At 40.6% G+C, this 21,366-nt stretch overlaps 1 protein-coding gene across 2 annotated transcripts in view; it reads left to right on the forward strand.

Moving 5' to 3' along the window:
* The first annotated feature begins 1,088 nt into the window (after nt 1-1,088).
* Nucleotides 1,089-21,366, forward strand: part of ERAP1 (endoplasmic reticulum aminopeptidase 1) — a 31,196-nt gene continuing 10,918 nt past the window's right edge. Inside the window, exons 1-12 of one of the 2 annotated variants that reach the window (XM_063129574.1) lie at nt 1,089-1,158; nt 3,869-4,422; nt 7,781-7,919; nt 8,426-8,560; nt 12,062-12,182; nt 12,886-13,040; nt 15,270-15,383; nt 17,176-17,307; nt 18,188-18,319; nt 18,481-18,552; nt 19,556-19,713; nt 20,810-20,889. In XM_063129574.1, the coding sequence (XP_062985644.1) occupies nt 3,941-4,422; nt 7,781-7,919; nt 8,426-8,560; nt 12,062-12,182; nt 12,886-13,040; nt 15,270-15,383; nt 17,176-17,307; nt 18,188-18,319; nt 18,481-18,552; nt 19,556-19,713; nt 20,810-20,889 (1,720 nt within the window). In that variant the 5' untranslated portion in view covers nt 1,089-1,158; nt 3,869-3,940. Of the gene's footprint in view, nt 1,159-3,240; nt 3,309-3,868; nt 4,423-7,780; nt 7,920-8,425; nt 8,561-12,061; nt 12,183-12,885; nt 13,041-15,269; nt 15,384-17,175; nt 17,308-18,187; nt 18,320-18,480; nt 18,553-19,555; nt 19,714-20,809; nt 20,890-21,366 lie in introns of those variants that run through there. The other variant, XM_063129573.1, reaches the window with a different exon arrangement.

Raw genomic sequence — 21,366 nt, forward strand, 5'->3', positions numbered from 1 at the left:
AAGACGCACACTAATTTCAGTACCACCAACGGAAAAAAAGCTTTGATTCTAAGAAATAATAAATGACCCGCGATTCTAAGACGCACCCCGTTTTTAGAGATGTTTATATGGGGAAAAAAGTGCATCTTAGAATCGAAGAAATACGGTATATGGGTACCTTGAGGCAATGCCTCTAGCAAAGATGTCTCATCTTTATTACCCCACTAGACAAGCAGCAGGATTGAGAGAAGTCTCTGCATGTAGCAGGAAGTTAGTGTATGCTGAAACGCTCAGAAAAGGAGGCAGAAAAGAGAATGAGAAAAGGAGGTTGCTCTCTATAGAAATCCTATGACACTATAGGGGTCCCTAGAACTCTGATGGGGAACAGAAATCTTTTGGAGTGCTAAGGCTGTGTATCCTCATCCTTTGCTCAGTCTGTATATATGTGTAAATAAACCTTATATCACAGAAACACTATATGAAACTGAACCATGGATAGGTGCTGGAACCCTTGAAACTTCTTACCACTCAGAAATAGCGTTCAGCAAACAATAATATAAAAATAGAAGTACAAAAAACAACAATAACAGCAGTAACAAAAAACCCTCTAACAGAAATACCAGTAAAAAAAAAGCAATAAACTTAATCATGGGTGGACACACACCAAATAACACACACACACACACACACACACACACCCCAAATAAGTTTCTTGTATGGATTTCTTGCAGCGTAAAAGCAAAAGCCATCTACAGGTGATCTGCACATTTCAAAACTTAAAAGTAGCAAAGCTATTAGAACTTGATCTTGTGCGAGCCCAAAAAGCACATTTGGAGCGTATGCTTCAAAACCAGGTGCATCCGAGTGGTACAAACAAGGGTTTCTACCAATGAATTACTAGACGTTGTACCCAACGAAAAGATACACGACGGTCTGCGGGTGACAGCTCATTGCCCTCGTGCAGGCTTTACAGCAAGGCTCTCGTTTCCTTAGCACAACACAGGGCAAAAGAGCTGCCAGAAAAGCAGAACTGACAAAGGCTGCTGCTGAGGGTGGGGAGGGGGGAGAACTCTTTTTAAGGCGCCTTCGCTTTCGCTTTCACTCCCAGGCCAGGAGGGAGACGAAAGAAAGTGAGACGACGGCTGCGGAGCGACAGTCCTCTCGGTCCACTTCGAATAGGTAAAAAGCGGGTTGCCCACTGATGAACAGAGGGTGCATGGCAGAGCGGGGGGAGGCGGCGGGGGCGCGCGCGGACATGGCGCCCGTGCCGGCACGGCGGCGACAGCAAAGCCCAGGCCTCGGCCGATGAGGCCTCCTTTCCCGCCTTCTAACCGTGGCGATGACTCTTATTTGTGACTAGCGGCGTCTTTCTCCACGCGTAATTGCACATGCGCACCTGGGGTTCTGTACGATCGTTTCGCCAGCGCCCCCCCCCCCCCCAATCATCCACAGGGCGGTGGGCCCCGACTGGTTACGTGGGGGTGGCGCCGACCCTCTTCGCCAGCGCCACCCTCCTTACCCTTCGCTGCTACTCAAGAGCAGCTGACCACCTCTGAGGGGAGCCCTGGAATTATTCCCCCCCATGCCTTTGGGCATGGCATTGCACCAATTGCTTCGCGAGTCACGAAACCCGCAAAAACACGGGTGCCTGGGGGCGAGCCAAGGAGGGCCTCATGCGCTTTCCACACGTGCACTAGGAACTGGCTCACCCCCCCCCCACACCTTTACTCCCTTCTGAGCCCTCAGTCGTCCACCCACCATCCATCGCCATCACGAAGCAGTCTTCAGCTCTCCGTCCAACTGGTGTAGTACTGTCTCCTCTTGACAGAAGTTCTTCAAAGCTTTTATGCGGTGAAACAAAACGATGCAAATGAACACAGAACTTTTCCTCCCTCCAATAATACTAAAACCCGGGATTGCTCAGTGACACTGACAACCAGTAGAAAGGGGTGGGCAAATTAAAGTATTTCTTCATGTAATAACAAAAGATGAAAATTTACAGAATTCACCAACGTATATATGCTAGGGTGACCATATGAAAAGGAGGACAGGGCTCCTGTATCTTTAACAGTTGTATTGAAAAGGGAATTTAATCAGGTGTCATTTGTATATATGGAGAACCAGGTGAAATTTCCTCTTCATCACACCAGTTAAAGCTGCAGGTGCCCTGCTCTCTTTTCAATCTGGTCACTCTAGTATAGCTCCTGCAGCTTTAACTGTTGTGATGAAGAGGGAATTTCACCAGGTTCTCCATATATACAAATGACACCTGCTGAAATTTCCATTTCTATGCAACTGTTAAAGACACAGGAGCTCTGTCCTCCTTTTCATATGGTCACCCTAATATATGCAGCTTATCCACATATTTTTGTGATGGATAGATGGTTTGCACAACAGTCCTACCTGCATGTACTTCACTTTTCATTAAAAGTTCTATTCAAGATGGAGTAGTAGGGTGCACAAAGCCAAGATTCATGTCATGGGCAACTAGGATTATTACCTACATGCTTGAGCGATGAGTGAACTGGTGCACAAGCTTTCATGAAGTAACTGGCCTGCAAGCTTTCGATCTTCTCACACCCTTCGTATCCATTTGATGCGGCAGTGTTTCAAAACAAAATGGTTGGCCACATGCATTCTTTATTTATTTATTGCATTTATATACCCCCCTATAGCCGAAGCTCCGGGCGGTTTACAAAAGTTAAAAACAGTAAACATTAAAAACAAAAATACAAAGTTTAAAAACATAAAAAGCATAAAAACAACAGTATCCTTATAAAAACAGATATAATCTAAATGGTATAATCGCATGAGGACTATTTTATATCACACATGCACATAATGGGTTGGATCTAGATTGCAGCTGGACCAATAGTGCTTGTGGAATTGGACTTCCCTACACCCTTCTTCCCACAGCAGCCCCTCCAGCCCCTGAAAATTTTACACAGAAGGCTGAATGAAATGAGCTATGGGGTGTGTGTGTGTGTGTGTGTGTGTGTGTGTTGGAGGAGGAGGATCCCCAAAGATCAGGCAGAGGTACCTTTTGTGAGCATAGCCCTTACACTTGCAGAAGGCAAAACCTGGATCCAACCCTCTAAAAGTGGCATAGGAGGGGGAATTCCATCAGGTCAGGGTTCAACCATCCATGCGTCAGGAAACCAGAGAAGCCATCTAGTTGCATTTCCATTTCTCAGGAACGGGACTGGTCAGTCCTAGTGCTCTACCTGTCACTAAACCCCTTTCCCAGCAGCCCAGTTTCCATTCATATTTATTGTATTGTTTGTGGCACAGTGTATGGGACAAGTTTATATGTGGAAAGATTGAATCAGGTTTGTAAAAATTAGTGTTAATTATTATCCCAAAATATGAGATGCAATCTTTTTATCTTCCAGTGTCTGAATCTTTGGCGCATAGTGTACTGTCATATTTTCAAGCTTTGCTTTCATTATGGCAAGATAATCCCCCTTCATCCTTTAATTTATTTATTTATTTATTTATTTATTTATTTATTGCACTTGTATACCGTTCCCATAGCCAGGGCTCTCTGGGCAGTAATTAAAAACATGTGCTCAGATTTGTATAAAATGAGCTCTTGTCACTTATACTTGCATAACATTATGAGAGCTTATTGTCTTTAACTAGTTTATTATCTTTGTTAAATGCCTTAACTGGTTAGACCTGTGTTGCTGCAGTATAAGTGCTCCAGTCACCACTTTATTAGTCCAAAGTGCATTCAATTCCATATTCTTGAGTTTGTCGGATGGAAAAGACTGCATAGATAGGCCACACTTTTGAATACCCTAGCACAGGTGATAAGCAATTAGGTTAAAAAGAAGAGGAAAAAGAGTTGTGTGTATACTGATTTAGTTTACAAATATTTCTTTATTAGATCTGCCGCAGTGGATGCCATAACAACCTGGTATTCAGACTACTGTTTCCAGATCAAACATTTACATTGAAGATGATGAAACCATTCTTATTGCTAGGCATTTTAAACCTTGCAACTGTATTGGCATGTGAGACACCCTATTCACTTGCTGGAGATGGAAGCAATCCTTTTCCTTGGAATCAAATTAGGCTTCCCAAGCATGTCGTTCCAGTTCATTATGATCTTCTTATTCATCCAAATCTCACCACTCTAACTTTTACTGGATTGACCAAAATAGAGATTACAGTAACCCAGCAAACCAGTTCAATCATCCTGCACAGCAAATACCTCCAGATTGCCAAAGCTACTATCCAAGGAGCAACGGAAAGCCATGATACTGCTAAGGGTGTGACGGTTTTAGAATATCCGCCATTTGAGCAGGTTGCATTAGTGGCTTCTGAACCACTGCAAATTGGCCACAACTACATTATTACTATTGAATACTCTGCTAATTTGTCCACCAATTTTCATGGTTTCTATAAAAGCACATACAGAACTCCAGAAGGAGAAGTAAGGTAAGTAAGTTCTCTTTCATACTAATGTTTGACTGATAGGGATATTATACTCCTTCGTTATTGTTTTGGGATATTATTTTCATTTAGATTCGTATGCGTCTTTCAGATCCTCTTATGTCATATCTATGGGCAGTGTCCAGCGCTGTGCATCCATGAGCAGGGCCCACTGCCCCTTCTGTTCTGAAAGCAGCCAGCCCTGCCAATTCCGTTGCGCAAGCAGCAAGTCCCGAAAGCTCTGCCTTATGTGAGCAACCCTAACCTGACCTGTTCCAGAAACAAGTGTTTTCTCTCATTTTGAATTGCCCTCAGAAGTGCTAAATCTCCATTGATCATGCAGAATGGAATTGGTGGTGCTGGCTGCTTGCAGGCTGCCACCATTGGATTCAACCCAACGTTTTCTGAGCTTTTAAACTCCTTTAATAAAAGACTGTGAGGGACTCTCAAATTCACTTTTTCTGAATAAAGAAGTTTTCATAGCTTATGTTACAATGTCCTGGGTTCCCCTTCCCCCATACTGCAGCTGAATCTGGTGTAATGAAATACATATCCAGTTTGAATGACTGGAGGATGGGTATTTGGTGGCTTTCCTGTTCTTGAAAAAAAAGTTGGTGTAAATTATTGTTGTGTGCCATTTATTTATTTATAGAATTTATAAACTGCACCTTTGTTTAGAAAAGCTAGCTCTTGGAACAATATATGTAAAAAATTGGAATACAGTTGAAAACAACTTAACATATAATGCAATAAAATTGTATTTCCAACCAGCTGAAAATACAATAGTTTAAAACACCTGCGCAGATAAAAAGAAGTTTCAAACTGGTGCCAAAAATAAAACACTTTCTGCGCCAGGATACCTCAGAAGGACATTGTAAAGTTCAGCCGCCATGACAGAGGGGGCTCTCTGTTTTGTACATTCATAATGCAGTAATCCTAAAGATGGAACACTGGGAAGGGCTTCCTCTGACAATTTTGATACATGATCTTAATGCACAGGCAGGTTGTTCTGGGATAATGTGTTCTTTCTGATACCTTGAATAGGCAGCCAATGTACCCTAGTTCCTTTGGAACTAACGTAACATAGCTCTATCTAGGTAAACCCAGCCAGAATTCTAGTAGCAGAACTCTGCACTAGTTGAAGCTTCCAAGGACAGCCTAGGGCAGAATGAATATGAGCCACTTTCCCCTCAAAGTTCATGCAAACATGTCACAGCAGGCTTTTGAGAGGATTCCAGCAAATCCTTCTTCATATCTAGATCAGGGGTGAATAACACAGAGGCTGCATGTGGCCCATAACTTAGGGTGACCATATGAAAAGGAGGACAGGGCTCCTGTATCTTTAACAGTTGTATTGAAAAGGGAATTTAATCAGGTGTCATTTGTATATATGGAGAACCAGGTGAAATTTCCTCTTCATCACACCAGTTAAAGCTGCAGGTGCCCTGCTCTCTTTTCAATCTGGTCACTCTAGTATAGCTCCTGCAGCTTTAACTGTTGTGATGAAGAGGGAATTTCACCAGGTTCTCCATATATACAAATGACACCTGCTGAAATTTCCATTTCTATGCAACTGTTAAAGACACAGGAGCTCTGTCCTCCTTTTCATATGGTCACCCTACTATAACTGCCATTTATGTGGCTGCTGCTGTTCTGCCAAAAATTGCTGCTGGGAAATAAGATACGTGGGGAATGTGTGCCTCCCCGCAGCCCACCAGGTGGCTCCTCGGTGGGCTGTGGGGGACATGATTCTTATGGAAAAAATATCCATATTAATATTAATAATAATAATAATAATAATAATATATTACCCACCCCTCCCTCTGGATCAAAGCGGGGAACAACACTAAATATAATATAATACATAAAATTAAGAGCTTATAAAACCAATACAATATTAAAATAACAATTACAACATCTTAAAATTTTTAGGTTTAAAATTCATTTAGGTAGGCCTGCTGGAAGACAGGCCTACCCAAAGGCCTGTCTTCTAGACAGTTTAAGACAGCTGTCTTAAACTCAGAGAAAGCATTAAGCTGATGAATCTCCTCCGGCAGGCCATTCCACAGTCTGGGGGCAGCAGAACTGTTACCTCTGGGTAACAGTTGCTAAAGTAGTTGTGGCTAACTAGAGTAAACAGATACACTTCCTGATTAAATATTGACGTTTTCCCCACACAACCGCTGTAATTTATGTGATAACAGCTGTTCAACTTTAATTTTGGTGGCACAATATTCATTTGAACATGTGAATTTGTATTGCCCATTTTAAGAGAGAAAAGAATATTTATTTCCCTGAAGGGGAAAAGCAAAAGTTTATTGCTTGCTGGCATTGCTTTAGGGTGGATTCCTGCATTGAGCAGGGGGTTGGACTCGATGGCCTTATAGGCCCCTTCCAACTCTGTTATTCTATGATTCTTTGATTCTAAACCCTTCCCAGAGGACCTGAGTGTGCGGGGCAGATTGTTTGAGGCAGATTTGATATGTATATGTCCATATTCATATGTAGGGTGACCATATGAAAAGGAGGACAGGGCTCCTGTATCTTTAACAGTTGTATTGAAAAGGGAATTTCAGCAGGTGTCATTTGTATATATGAAGAACCTGTTGAAATTCCCTCTTCATCACCACAGTTAAAGCTGTAGGTGCCCTGCCCTCTTTTAAATCTGGTCACAGTATAGCTGCAGTATAGCTCCTGCAGCTTTAACTGTTGTGATGAAGAGGAAATTTCACCAGGTTCTCCATATATACAAATGACCCCTGCTGAAATTCCCTTTTCAATACAACTGTTAAAGATACAGGAGCCCTGTCCTCCTTTTCATATGGTCACCCTATTCATATGCCCATCAGTAGGGACCAGGGGTGGGGCAGGCTGGACAGATGGCCATGGCAGGCACATGCCGCCTGTGGGCTGCGTGTTGCCCACCCCCTAACACAGGTACTGCATAAACTCCATTACACACTAGTATCAGACAATACTGTTCCAATTATTTCCTTTCCCCAGATATATTTTATGGAAGTCTTTAAAGCATAGGAACCAAGGACCAAGGTATCTAACAAAAAAAAAGGATAAAAACAAATCCAGTATTAAATAGGTAATCTGGGAGCAGTTTTTCAAACTACGTTCTAGAAAAGGCAGCTTGTGACAATACCCAAAACTAAGGCTCGAAACCTATGCAAACTTATCTGGGAATAAGCTCCATCAAGCACAAAAGGACTTACTTCAAAGAAAATATACATAAGATTGCATTGTTAATGTTGTTGGTTTGTTATTTTTGTTCTTGATGAAAAACAAACTGATTTCTGTTGCCTTTCATCAGGTCATGACCAATGTAAATGTAATGTATTTCTTTTCTTAATCCCAGGGTGCTTGCATCAACACAGTTTGAACCAACAACTGCACGAATGGCCTTCCCTTGCTTTGATGAACCTGCATTCAAAGCTAAATTTTCTGTAAAGATCAGACGAGAACCCAAACATCTTGCACTGTCTAATATGCCTTTAGTATGTGTATACTTCATATATTTTGTATTGCCTGATTCAGGAAGAGAGAATAAAAGAGAAAATTACTGTCATTAAAAATAATAATCAGTGATAAATTGCCTCTCATAAGTGCATATATGTGTATAATTTGGTGGTCACATAAGAAAGAAAAGCAAAGCAGAAAAGCAAATTGAAAAAAACAGGAAAGAATGTGACATTTGGTTTAGTTGCATTGAAACTAGAAAGCAGTTGCCTCCTGCTGTGTTGCTTTTAGGCTGCAATTCTATGACGCTTTCTTAGTGGTATGTCCCATTGAACTCATTGTGGTTTTCTTCTGAGTAAGCATATATAAGATGGTATTGTTAGTCAGTTATTGCTTAGATATCAGTTTGCAACTTAGAAGGATATAGCCCTTCACTCTTACTACAGCTATCAATGGGGCAAAGTGTTTGTGTAGAAGTAATAAATGTACTTCTAAGCTAGAGGTAAATTGTAATTGAGGTTTTTCTTTTTATATATAATTCTAGGTGAAATCAATAAACATCAAGGAAAACCTCCTTGAAGACCACTTTGAGATCAGTGTAAAGATGAGTACTTATCTAGTGGCCTTCATTGTTTCTGATTTCAAATCAGTTACCAAGATGACCAGCCGTGGAATTAAGGTAAACATTTAATATCAAAAGAAGTGTTGGCATATTGCTATTAAAAATAAAAATGGTAGCAGTTTCAGTTCTTTAATGCCAAATTGAAAACCAGAAAATTAAGTTTAAAAAAATCCTTTTATAATTTAAATATTTTTTCAGTAGTTCCCAAAGCACTATTACCATGTTACAATAAACAAAATGTAAGACTTGCACTGGTAGTCCTCAATCTATTAAACAGCAGTTATATGGACTATTTTGCAAAATTGTTTGCATTTAATTGTAAAATAGTGTATCAGTAATGTTTCATTTTCTGAACTGTTAGAAGAAACACTGAAAAGCAGTTCTATCTATAGCAACCTTCCCCAATCTTGCACCCTACTGATGCAGATTGAATACAGACTTAGTCATGCTTAGAGTAGACCAATTACTTTCAGTGGGTCTACTCTTAGTATGACTAAATCTGGCTCCAACCCCATGGCAGAAAAGCCTGAGGATCTAGATAAAGAGATGATGAATGGTGAGACTTTAAATTATAGATAAAGTCAATTTCTCATCCTCTGTCTTCAACATCAGCAAGCACACATCATTCACTTTTATCATCAAAGTTCCATTTTCACTTTATCTTATTTTCAAAACCTAGTGAGATAGGGCTCTACTGAGATGTAGTGATTCCCATACTTATCCAGTGAATGTCATGGCTGAGCACATGTTTGAACCCAGTCACTATCCATTTCCAACACTGTATCCATCACACTCTTAGTTCCACAAAGTAACATCTTCAGACCGATACAGAATCAAAAATAGTCTATCACCTGACTAAAATTTATTTTAGCGAGAGATGTAGTAGATATGAGAATTTGGGCAACTGAGTGAAGCCCCATAGTGATTGTAGCCTAGAAGTCAGGCAAGAGGGTGAACTTTCTGCCACTCATCCCACACTAACCTGGGGCTTGCCTTGATGAAGGGTTTGTCCCAGGGTGGATTCGGAGTGGCAGCAGGTCGTCTACATGACGCAGCTGCCATTGCAAAGCCATTCGGGGGCAAACCCCAGAAACTCCGCTTAAAAGAAGTCTGGCATTTACCCCAACTTTTTTGGTTGCGGAGCCGATGCTGCCCCCTGATTGGTCGCCATCGGCTGGGCTGGACAGGGAAGGGGGCGAACTGAGAGCTCCAAGTCGCGCCACTCTGTAAATAAAATAAAAAAAAAAACAGAGGGTGGGAGGTGAGTAACGGAGCAGCTTGGAGGACGCCACCGCTGCCAGGCTGAGCTCCGGGGAGGTGGGAGAAATGGGGGCTAAGAAACGGGCCGAGCACCAGGGAGGGGGGAGGAATGGGGCAGCTGGCTCTCCTCCCTCTGACCTTCCTCTGGCTGCCCCACTCCTCTCTCCCTTGTGTTTTATATTTTAATCTGTAGAAGGTTTCTCCCCCCTTCTTGGTGCTTGGTCCGGCGGCAGTGGCAAGTCCACATTGGCGCTCCTTCCTGTGCAGATGCTGGGAAGGAGTGCCAGTTCAGGAGCCTGAGGCCTCGTGGCGCAGACCCACCACTGTCAAGACGGGGGCCTGGAACACATCTTCTAGGTACCAGAGAGTTTGTGGGGATCGGAGTGAATCTGTGTACATCTATGTGCTCTACAGACAAAAATAATTACCTCCTCATGTCTTAGTCACAGTAGAGTAATTGGCTCTTATATGTTCAACAATATTCAACAAAGCAGGATAAATAAAGACTTAGAAAGAGAGAGAAAATCCACATTTCTGGAACATATATTATTTCTACAGGGCAGGAAATGTAAAGTGTAGAAGTAGAGACCCATGATCCTCCATGACACTTTTGATGTTTTTGCAATATTAAGTTGAGCTAAGTAAAATTTATTTATTGTAAACATTATTACATAACTTTCATCAGAATTGATTACAGGTTAAAAATACAGATACAAATAAAACTACAAATAGAATATAAATACTTTCACTGCTATGTATTCCATTAACAAAATGAGTTTTAGGGTTGGTTTTTTTTGTTAATCTATGATCTACCTATAATGATTAGTAACTGACTTCCACTAATTTGAATAGATCAGGACTTTGCCATAAGAAACATATTGGCTCAGTTCACACTACACTTTTCTCTATGCAATGTTAAAACTCCACTCAATGGTGGAGGTTTTAGGAGTTTTAGGTACTCATCACACAACATGTTCCAACTCCACCATTGTGTGAATGTGGGCTCCCGTGAAGTAGAGTAAAACTCAACGCAGCGTTTGATTGACAGTTCCTCTGCCCGCTCTCCACCCCCAGTCCTCCCGATGCTATCCTATCAGCCATTACTATGAAAAAACAATCCCTGCAGCTCTCCTAGAGCAGCACTTCCTCCTTTGGGCATGTCTAGATTTAAATTATACTGTTTTAACTCTGTATTTTAACCTTATATCAATTTTGCTGCGTGGTTTTATCCTGGTTGTGCTTTTTATATTGTATTTTGTATTTGTATTTTTAACTTGTTGGTTGTTTTATGATGATTTTAATTTTTGTGAACCGCCCAGAGAGCTTCGGCTATTGGGCGGTATAAAAATGTAATAAATAAATAAATAAATAAATAAATAGATCAGTTTTTTTTCCCTGGGGTCTTCTCTGGATTGTCCCTGTGTGTTCAAATGACACACAGGGGATCCCGGGGGCAGGCAGGGATGACCCCTCCATTTTCACGGAATAACTGGTTGCACAGTTATCCCGATTTTCCCTGTGGTCCTGGGACAATCCTGAGGACCACGGCTCGCGTGCCACGCTATCCCGGGGCCTGAAATGGGCATGGAGCTGCGTGGGGAGGCTCTGTGCCTATGGGGGGTGGGAGGTAGCAATTTAGCCATCCCTGGGATGGCGGGCGGGGGGAACGTGTGTTTTTTTATCTTGTGCACACAGCTCCTTCTATTTTTTAAAAAAATTTAAAATGGTAGCCGCGAAGTCCCTCCTTACTTCTGGGATGTTGTGCCATTGTCAAGACACTGGGGGGAAGGATCACGGAAGCAGGGAAGTCCACGATCCTCCCTCCCTCTACACTCTTAAGGTGTAGACATGCCCTTAGGCCACTTTTGCCAGGGAACTCTGTAGCCAGCGGGGAAACTCCACTCAATGCAGCAAGGAACTCCACGGAGCCCTCTAGACAACATGGAGCACAACAGTTTTGCAGGAACTCTCTCCTTTGCACAGCGTGGATATTCAGGGTGGAGTGTGTTTCAAAACAACAACAACACTCCATCGTGGGGTGGAGTTTACCCTCCAGTCAACAGATTTCTCAATGGCCGTGTCACAACTCCACTGTGGAGTTCTAAAACCACCGTTGAGAAATGTGTTGTCTGAACTGAGCCATCCTGTTACATTGGTTTAGTTCATACACAGACGGCAGGAAAAACTAAATCAGATGTCAGATATCTCGTAAGGTTTGCTTTCATTTTAGAAAGACTGAACATATCTTCATCCTTTTTATTTTGGCATGTAGAATTCATCCATGTTTGTGATTTTTAGGTTTCAGTATATGCTGTACCACACAAGATCAACCAAGCAGATTATGCCTTGGATGCAGCAGTAAAACTATTAGACTTCTATGAGAAATATTTTAGCATTCCCTATCCTCTGCCTAAACAAGGTATTTATTATTCTGCAGTACTTTAACAATAAAAAGTACATTAATTAATTAGATAATTTAGTCCTACGAACCAGACTAAAGATTTTGATGTTAAAACCCATGGTAATTAGTTTGATTTTTTTTTTTAAAAAAAAAATACTTATTTGTGTATATACAAAATAGTTTCCTGCTATTGCCCAGAATTCTATTCCTGCACAGATTTTTGTGGTTTGAAACATTGCTTCAGAACAATGGATTTGAGTTTTACCTCTTGAAGAGGGAGTCTCCAGGTTTAAGTAAAAGAAAGCAGGATAATTGCCTAGATGAGGCAAATCTAGATATGGAGATGAGTGCATGGAAAAGATTATGAATGTAGCATTTGCTCTATCAGAAACCACAGGCAGAAATTGCATGGACATTCAAATGTGCACCCAAATGTGGATAATCTGTCTGCATCGTGTTACTCTCAATTAGATTTACATATTTGTAACTATATAAATAAAGCCAGACTAGGGCAGGAATATTTATTCTTAAAAATGTCCTGATGAACGTTTTGCAAAACAGTTCAGAATTTAAATGCTGCCACTAGTTAACACTTTTGAAAATTTTGCTAATCACTTAGTTGTGTTTCAATAGAAATGTGGTTGTATATATAGATGCATGTTTATTTTCAAGGTGTGCTTGTGAAATAACAAATAGAGTGAACAAAATACTTTATTTGTAGACCTAGCAGCTATTCCTGATTTTCAGTCTGGTGCAATGGAAAATTGGGGATTGACTACTTATAGGGAATCTGCTCTGTTATATGATCCTGAAAAATCCTCAGCATCAAGTAGACTTGGAGTTACTATGGTTGTAGCCCATGAACTTGCTCACCAGGTAAGTTATAGTTGATGTTTTTTTATATCATGAAACTAAAGGTTTTAATCCTGGATGCCAAGTACCTCTAAAATCAAAGGGATGTATCATAGTAACTGTCTCTAGGATTGCATCCCTGACATACTTTGTAAATCAGAGGTGGGGAAACTTTTTCAGCCCAAGGGCTGAATTGGTTCTTGACCAGCATGTCAGATGCTGTATGCTACCAGTGGCCACACCTCAAAGTAGGCGGAGCTACCCTAGTGCTGGCATGCCACCTCATTGTGATTGTCCAGACTCCCTTCACTCACTCACACATCACCCCTCCCCCATGCTGCAATGAGATCTTTAAAAGGCCACTGAGGCTTTTAAAAAGTGTAAATGTAGCGGGGAATGGGAGATGGGGGAACGAGTGCAGGGGTGGGGAGGGTCGGATGAGATCCTAAAAATACCCACTCTAATTTGGTTTTTGAAAAGTGTCCATTGGCACCAATTGAGGATATTTTAAAACCTAAATGAAGCAGGGAAGGTGCAGAGTTGGGGAGGGGAGGCTTAGCTCTTCCCTCTCCAGCAGTGACCCCCCCTTGAAAATACCCCCCCCCCCGACACACACACACACCATTCTGTTATTAGTCTGTATCTATCATCACCAATAGAGGCTTTTAGAATTTTAAATTTTGTATACTCGTTTTTATCTTAATTTTAGAATTTCTGTAAACCGCCCAGAGAGCCCTGGCTATGGGAGCAGTATATAAGTGCAATAAATAAATAAATAAACAAATAAATAAATTTTTTAAAGCCTAATCTGCAGCATGAGAGGGAGGAGGAGAAATACCCTATCTCTGATCATAGATAAAGGCAGGACAGATGGGGAGCTCCTGTTCCATAACCATCCTATGGGTCATAGGTTCCCAATCCCTGGCAGAAATGCTTAAAAGTCAGTATCTAGGGGTTTCGGTATCTTTATCATCATAGTCAGTGGAATTTTCAACTCAATAAGGTCTTAGTTTACCAATTGAAATGCTTTATGTTATTTGGACAAGCCATAAGTTATCCGACCTCCCAAAGCATATGCATCTTTTCTAACTGCCTATCTACTGATTTCAATAGGAGCGATAAGAATGGGCTTAATTCTCTTCCATTTAAGCATTTATATCGATAGGACTTAGGTAAGGATCCCCAACTTTTGGGGGCTGTGGGCACCTTCACAAAATGGGTGCCATGGGAGTGAGTGCCCATTCACAAAATGGCAGCTGTAGTGGGTGTAGCCAGTCATAAGACACTATTTTTACAGAAGGCAAACTGGTGAAAAGCTAAAAAGACAAGCAATGTGTCCAAGAAACTGATTACAAGGCAGAGGTGGAATGTGAGTCGCAGAACATAAGGACACTCCTTTGAACTCGGAGTTCTTTGCTCCAAAATCCACTTTACAGACGACAAGCTAGTGAAGTTCGGAGACGAGTAACTTGCCCAGGAAAATTAGTGCAAGACTGCAATCCTTTGCACATGCACGTGGGAGTAAGCCTATCACACATGTACATATGTCTCCTAACTCTGTCTAACTTGCTTTTGAGTGGGATGAAACTGTGGGACTATGAAGAAATATGGAAGGAAGGAAAACAGAAAGACCAGAAGGAAGAGGGAAGGGAAAGGTGGAGAAGGGTGGGGGAAGGGAGAAGGAGGAAGAGTAAACAAGAGGAGAAGGAAAATAAAGAGAATACTGATCAAGCAGAAAGCAATCTGCCACAGGTGACTTTGACAAATCTCAACTTGATCTAGCTCCTCTTCTTTCCTTCTTTTCTCTTCCCACCACTTCAAAAGCCTGCATCAGCTGGAGTCTGTCCACTTAGAAGGAAAGGGGGTTGTTGCAAACAAGGAAGGCCAGTCAGTGAGGAGTTAGGGCCAAAGCAGGCCACTAGAGCAGCGGAGAGACCCAGGGAAGCCAGCACAGAGAAGAGCGGGTCACCGGGCAGCTACCACGGCATGCCTCTGTGGGTGCCCCGGTGCCTGCAGGCACCATGTTGGAGAACCTGTGTTAATTGGTAATGATAATAATTAATGCTTTTCTTTGAGATGAGTGGAGGAATTCTGTAGAGCAAGGAAGGAATACAAGGATTTTCATGTTGATTGTTCATGCTTGAGAGAGAAGGAGCAGAGGATTTTTGCAAATTCATCTCTCCAAATTATAAATTTCAAATCTAAATTCAAGACAGTTTGATCAGTACCTGCTATGAAATGTTATTTTTGCAGTGGTTTGGAAACCTGGTCACCATGGAATGGTGGAATGATCTTTGGCTCAATGAAGGATTTGCAAAGTTTATGGAATTTGTGTCAGTAAAAAATACCCACCCAGAACTAAAAGTTGTGAGTATCAATTTCCCCTATTTTTCAATATTAAGCCAATTCTTAAAATCCATTATCATTACTAGTATTATTACTTGCAGCAAGTGAGACCTGCAGCAAAACATGAGTGTTGTGTCCCCATTCCCTAAGAGGACTGTTCTTGTTCATCACTCCAGATAGCCAGGATCAGGAGCAGTGTAGTGCTCTTCAGACCCCTTGTAGTGGGGGTAGTGAGTTTCAGGAATGGCTAAAGGACACTTCCTCTCCCCCTGCCACCTGCAAGGCCTTCCCCTTCTTTGTCAAATAGCACTAGAGGCCAGCCAGCTCCAAAGTTGAGTATTTTATAGTTATATAGTGGTGGAGGGTCTTCTAAGTTCTGGATATGGGAAATGCATCTGCTTCCCCTCAATTTGATCCTTTCCTCCTCCAGGATACTTGCTACAAGCTGTCAAGGTCTTGAGCAAGTCAGTTCCAACATTCTTACTCTCCATTTTTCTTGGGGTATTGTTGTTGTTTTCAGTGGACACCCACACACTCTTAGTAGAATTAACTGATAGACTACTCCATCTGCTAACTATCTGTATTAAATTTTAGACCCTTTTTTCCCTCCCGTTCTATATGCTCAACTGCCATCAGTTTTCTGAACATAAAGAGTCCTGTGGCACTGCAAAGATTAACAACTTTATTATGTTATTTTTTTTTTTAATAATTTTTATTCATTTTCAACACTATATAAACATAGATAAACATTACCAAAATATAACTGAAACAAAACACAATAAGAAAAAAAACATCAAATATCTACTGCATACATATTGAATAATTGTTGAGTACAAATATCAAAAACTATTACATATACCTTATCATACTACAACATCTTCGTACTTAACATAAAAGTGCACCCCCCACCTCGGGATCATTCTTGAGTCCAAAATCTAATCGTTTCTTCTGCTGGTGGTTTCCCACTTCCCTTAGTAAACACAAACACTAGGAACTGTTTCCAGATTCCTTCGAACTCATTTATTTTAGTTACGCCTTTTCTCCACTTAATATTACATGTCAGTTTATCATTAATGGCTATGTCCCATACTTCTTTATACCATTCCTCAATAGAATATTCCCCTTGGATCTTCCAGTTCCTAGCTACCATCAGTCGTGCTGCAACCAACAAACTCGATATCAGCTCTATAGTTCCTTTTCCACATGTTATAAGCTTATGTTATAAGCTTTCGTGGACTAAGACCACTTCATCAGATACCTGAAGTGTTATCTTATCAAGAAATTCAGTTCTATCACTTGTAGCCTAAAACAAGATAATGGTTTATTTGACACTACAGGTTTTAATTAGAATATTTGTGTAATCAAAAGTACTGCTTTATGAATGGTCACGGTAATTATTTTGCATATATTTAAACTTTAATGCAATTAGCACAGTATGTAGTTTTTTGCATTTTGTTTCCCTTTGATCTCACTATGGTGGAATGTCTACATGTGGAAGCCTGTGTCCAGCAATACTGAAGACTGTTTTGTTCAAGCATGTTTATGAGGCACCTTGAAGACCTAAATGATGGAAATGCAGAATATAAATATGTTAAATAAGTAAGAGTATGAATATGTCTGTACTTAGAAATATGTTATTATCTGCTTTACAGTGAAATCCTATATATGTCTACTATTCAGATGAAAGTCCCATTGAGTTCAGTGGTACTTATTTCCAGATAAGTGTATATACGATTGCACCCTAAGTGTGACATTAAAATATGAACTTCAAAACCTATTAAAGGAATATTTCAGGTTTGCTTTTCTTTTTTAGGAAGATCATTTTTTAAACAAGTGTTTTCAGGCCATGGAGGTAGATGCTTTAAATTCTTCACATCCTATATCTACTCCTGTAGAAGATCCAGCTCAGATTCTAGAAATGTTTGATGATGTTTCCTATGATAAGGTAAAATAAGAAAAGTTGATTCAGTTTGATCTATATGGATGTTGTCTTTCAAATCTGAAAGAGAGGATTTGCTGTTAGGCTTTGTTAGAATATATTGACTGGGTTTGTACAATCACTGCAGCCTACCGTGACTTATTTATAGCACACTGGGTTGAGGTGTGTGGCATTGAATATTTTGAATATTCAACCCCCAGCGGGGAGTTTCCATGGTTAATCATGTCCAAACCAAGGCAACAGGTTGTTTTAGGGTTAAACAGTCCTCAAGTGTTTTGGGGGTTTTCTGAGGTTGGTTCCTCCCCTTGAACTTTTTCTGAAGATTTGTTATATTTCTGCAAACTTTTGGGTGCCCCCAAACCTGCTGATACCTCCCTGTTGTGGGTGGACAGTGCCATTTTGGCTAAGTTGTGATAGAAAATGTTTGGGCAAGAAAATTAGATGTAAATTGTTTTCTGTTGAAACTTCAGTTTGATGTAAAATTCTGAGAATGCAAGTTTACAAATTAGAATTTTGTTTCAATTTTGCTCGTTCTGATATGATTTTCATGAAATTAAGCTCTCAGTGGCTCTATGTTTTCTTTTACTTGGGGCATAGTGATCCATATTTTTCACCTTATTGCCACTAGGGAAGATTCATTGTGATGTTTATCTTATTCTATGTACTTTCAAAAATATTTCATATATAAGAAATACTTTGTCTAATGTTTATTTTAAATTTGCATGGACAAAGAAATTTAAATAAAAGCTAGAGCCAAGAGATGTTAAAGCAGAGTTTAGGAGTACCCTAATCAGAGCACATGGATATTTTTTGAACCAAACTTGTGATTAATCAGACACCTAAAAAGCAAATTGTAGACCGTTCTGTTTCATTCCTCTCTTTTCAGGGGGCTTGTATTCTAAATATGCTAATGGATTATCTCAGCCCAGACGTGTTTAAAGTGGGAATTGTTAAATATTTGTCAAAATTCAGCTATCAGAATACCCGAAACAAAGATCTTTGGAACAGCTTGTCAGATGCAAGTATTTCTTACCTTTTTTTTTTTTTTAAGCAAAACACCTAGTGAGCAATGCCTTAATTTTTAGAAATCTTACTGACCAGAAATTACTGTTTAGAACTGCATTTATTGCTCATGTTTTCACCTGATAGGTAACTAGGCTTTGCTTGTTTTTGGGTTAGGTTTGTCCTACAGGTGCTGCTGATATTCAAAATAATGGAATTTGTGCCAGAAGCAAGGGGATCTCAAGTTCTGTGAGTGTGTGTTTTAATACGTATTTGTATTCAGAGATGTATACATTTTATCTCACCAAAGACTGAGAAATTGCTTTCACTAGTAAGGTGGCATAGCACTTAACCTTTGATATTTGGGAACCAAAACCTCATAATCTCTTTAGTCCTACACTGTCAGCAGAATCTGTCACTGCTTTAAAGTCATGTTGAGAAAAGTGTGTCAGAGCAAGAGTGGCTGAAGGAAGCATCAGCAATTCATGAGCTAAGGCATGTGCTCCTCCAGGATAGTGTGACCATATGAAAAGGAGGACAGGGCTCCTATATCTTTAACAGTTGTATAGAAAAGGGAATTTCAGCAGGTGTCATTTGTATATATGGAGAACCTGGTGAAATTCCCTCTTCATCACAACAGTTAAAGCTGCAGGTGCTATACTAGAGTGACCAGATTTAAAAGAGGGCAGGGCACCTGCAGCTTTAACTGTTGTGATGAAGAGGAAATTTTACCAGGTTCTCCATACATACAAATGATACTTGCTGAAATTCCCTTTTCAATACAACTGTTAAAGATACAGGACAGGACCCCTGTCCTCCTTATCATATGGTCACCCTACTCCAGGAGGTTCTGCAATGTTGAGAAGAATCATGGGGCTCATGTCGGAGTGTGTGCTGCAGCCACTCCTCAGACATGGTTTCACATCATGGTTTCTTATTACATCTGAACTGGGCCACAGTTTAGAATGGCTGTAGAACTATATTTCAGAGGAAGTAAGTTTTCTTATTGAAATGCCATTTTGTGCTAGCTTTCCTTTGGAGCAGATTTGTGCCATCTTTTTACTCTTACAGGAAGCCATACACAGTTTCCCTTAATGTTTTGCTGCTGTGTGATGGAAAGGCATACCACGGATGAGACTATTCTAGTCTTGACTATGGAAGGTCATACATATATGAAATATTTGTAATTGTTAGCTCTCAGTGGCTTCTGCTTCTAATATCTCCTTGGCTTATTTTTGTCCCTATTTTATAGCACTGGACTAAAAGTGAGCTCCATGATGTGACGACAATGATGAACACTTGGACATTGCAAAAAGGTTACCCACTCGTAACTGTTACAATAAAAGGGAAGAATGTCCATCTACAGCAAGAACACTATATGAAAGGCTCTGGTTTTTCTTCACCAACAGGGTAATGGCAAAGAGGAAGTGGGGCTCATCTCTGATTACATTCTAGGAAGAATCCGTATTTTTACTTCATAACAAAAATAAAATAATCCATTAACTAGTTTAATATTTTTTAACTTATTTTGGATATTGCTTTGTATAGTACTCAGAAATCAGCTGAATATATATTAGTGTTTCATAGTGATGTCCTTTTTATCAGCAGCAGGAGGCAAAATGTATCCACCTCTAAATCACCGCTCCTAAAATGGGGGGGGGGGGGCGCAGATAATTGTATTTCAAAACAAACACTTAATTCCCTCCCATAGGGAATTGTACCTCGTTTCTTACATTTCTCTGGCTGCATGCATAGCACCAATGCTAAAATTGTTATGTGAAAGAAATAAATGCATTTTTTTAAAGGTGATTACACTGGTGTAAAAGATATGTACATACAGTAGGGAGCTGATGTGGCAGGAAGCTTCAACCAAACTATATAAATACCTTTAGGGGGCAATCCTATCCAGATAGTCTGCAGTCTCTGAACGTGGAGGCTGCTGACTATCCAGTGGGAGGAGAGTGGAGGTTTTGCACTCCAGCCAGCCTGCATTTCTGTTAGAAGAGCAATTTTGCTGTCTAGCAGCGATACCTCAGAGAGGGAGGAAAGGCATCTGGGGTGGCCATAGGAAACAGCATATTGCAACCTCCCTTGTCTCTTCCCTCTCACCGCCCCCGGGAACACCCCCTTTCCCTTTCTCTGCGGCTCCGTTTATCTGTGCGTGGAGAGGTAGCTGGTGTGCATCTCTCCACACTGGCTATGAGCGGGTAGGTGAGAGGGTGAGGAGCCCAGTTTCCTGGCTCCCAGGTCAAAGCCCTTTCTCTGACCTCGTAGCCAGGACACTGTCTAGGGGCCACAGGATTGCTCTTAGAAACATAAGTTTATTTCCAACTGCATGAAAATGAAATTGTGTATACAGTACTGTTTTACGAAAACAGTATTTTCCATCCTTACTTATCTCACCTAGTTATGAAGCTCAGGTTTCACTATGAGATGTGCTTACATTAGCTGTATAAACTTAATAATCCAATATGTTTCTAAATTTCTAATTTTGATTTTACTTTAGGTATCTGTGGCACATTCCTTTAACATTTATTACCAGTAAATCTGAAGTTGTTCAAAGGTTTTTGCTAACAACCCAAACAGGTGTGTTTAACCTAATTCAAGTGGAAGGACTTGCAGTAATGTTTTCAAACATAAAACAATGCTTTTATGGAAGATTTTAAGACATAGAGAGATACTGAGTTAAGAGTTGTTGTGTTCCTTTCTTCAGTCACTGAAAACAAATACAAACTCTTACCCACAAAGCACTTGTGTGGCAGGTGTTGAAAACAGGCCATACAGCATGAAAAAGTAGGAAAAGAAGCTTTTGGCAAAGAGTGATCCTTTCTGTGGCTCCCTTGTCAAAAATCACTTCCACGAGTGCAGGAGTCGGGCACAGGTGGAACAGAAAATCCCTGTGGGGGAATCTGGTTGAACTTGATGATGTAGCTGTTTTGGATTATTGAAAGTACTCATGGATTGGTTGTGAGCTTTTGTCATATTGGAGGAAGGATCCGAGTTGATCGGTGAAAAAGAGAGTCACTGTTTGAACCCCCCAACATTCTGATTGATAGGGATGTT

The sequence above is a fragment of the Elgaria multicarinata genome, chromosome 6, assembly GCF_023053635.1.
Source record: "Elgaria multicarinata webbii isolate HBS135686 ecotype San Diego chromosome 6, rElgMul1.1.pri, whole genome shotgun sequence".
Classification (NCBI taxonomy): domain Eukaryota; kingdom Metazoa; phylum Chordata; class Lepidosauria; order Squamata; family Anguidae; genus Elgaria; species Elgaria multicarinata.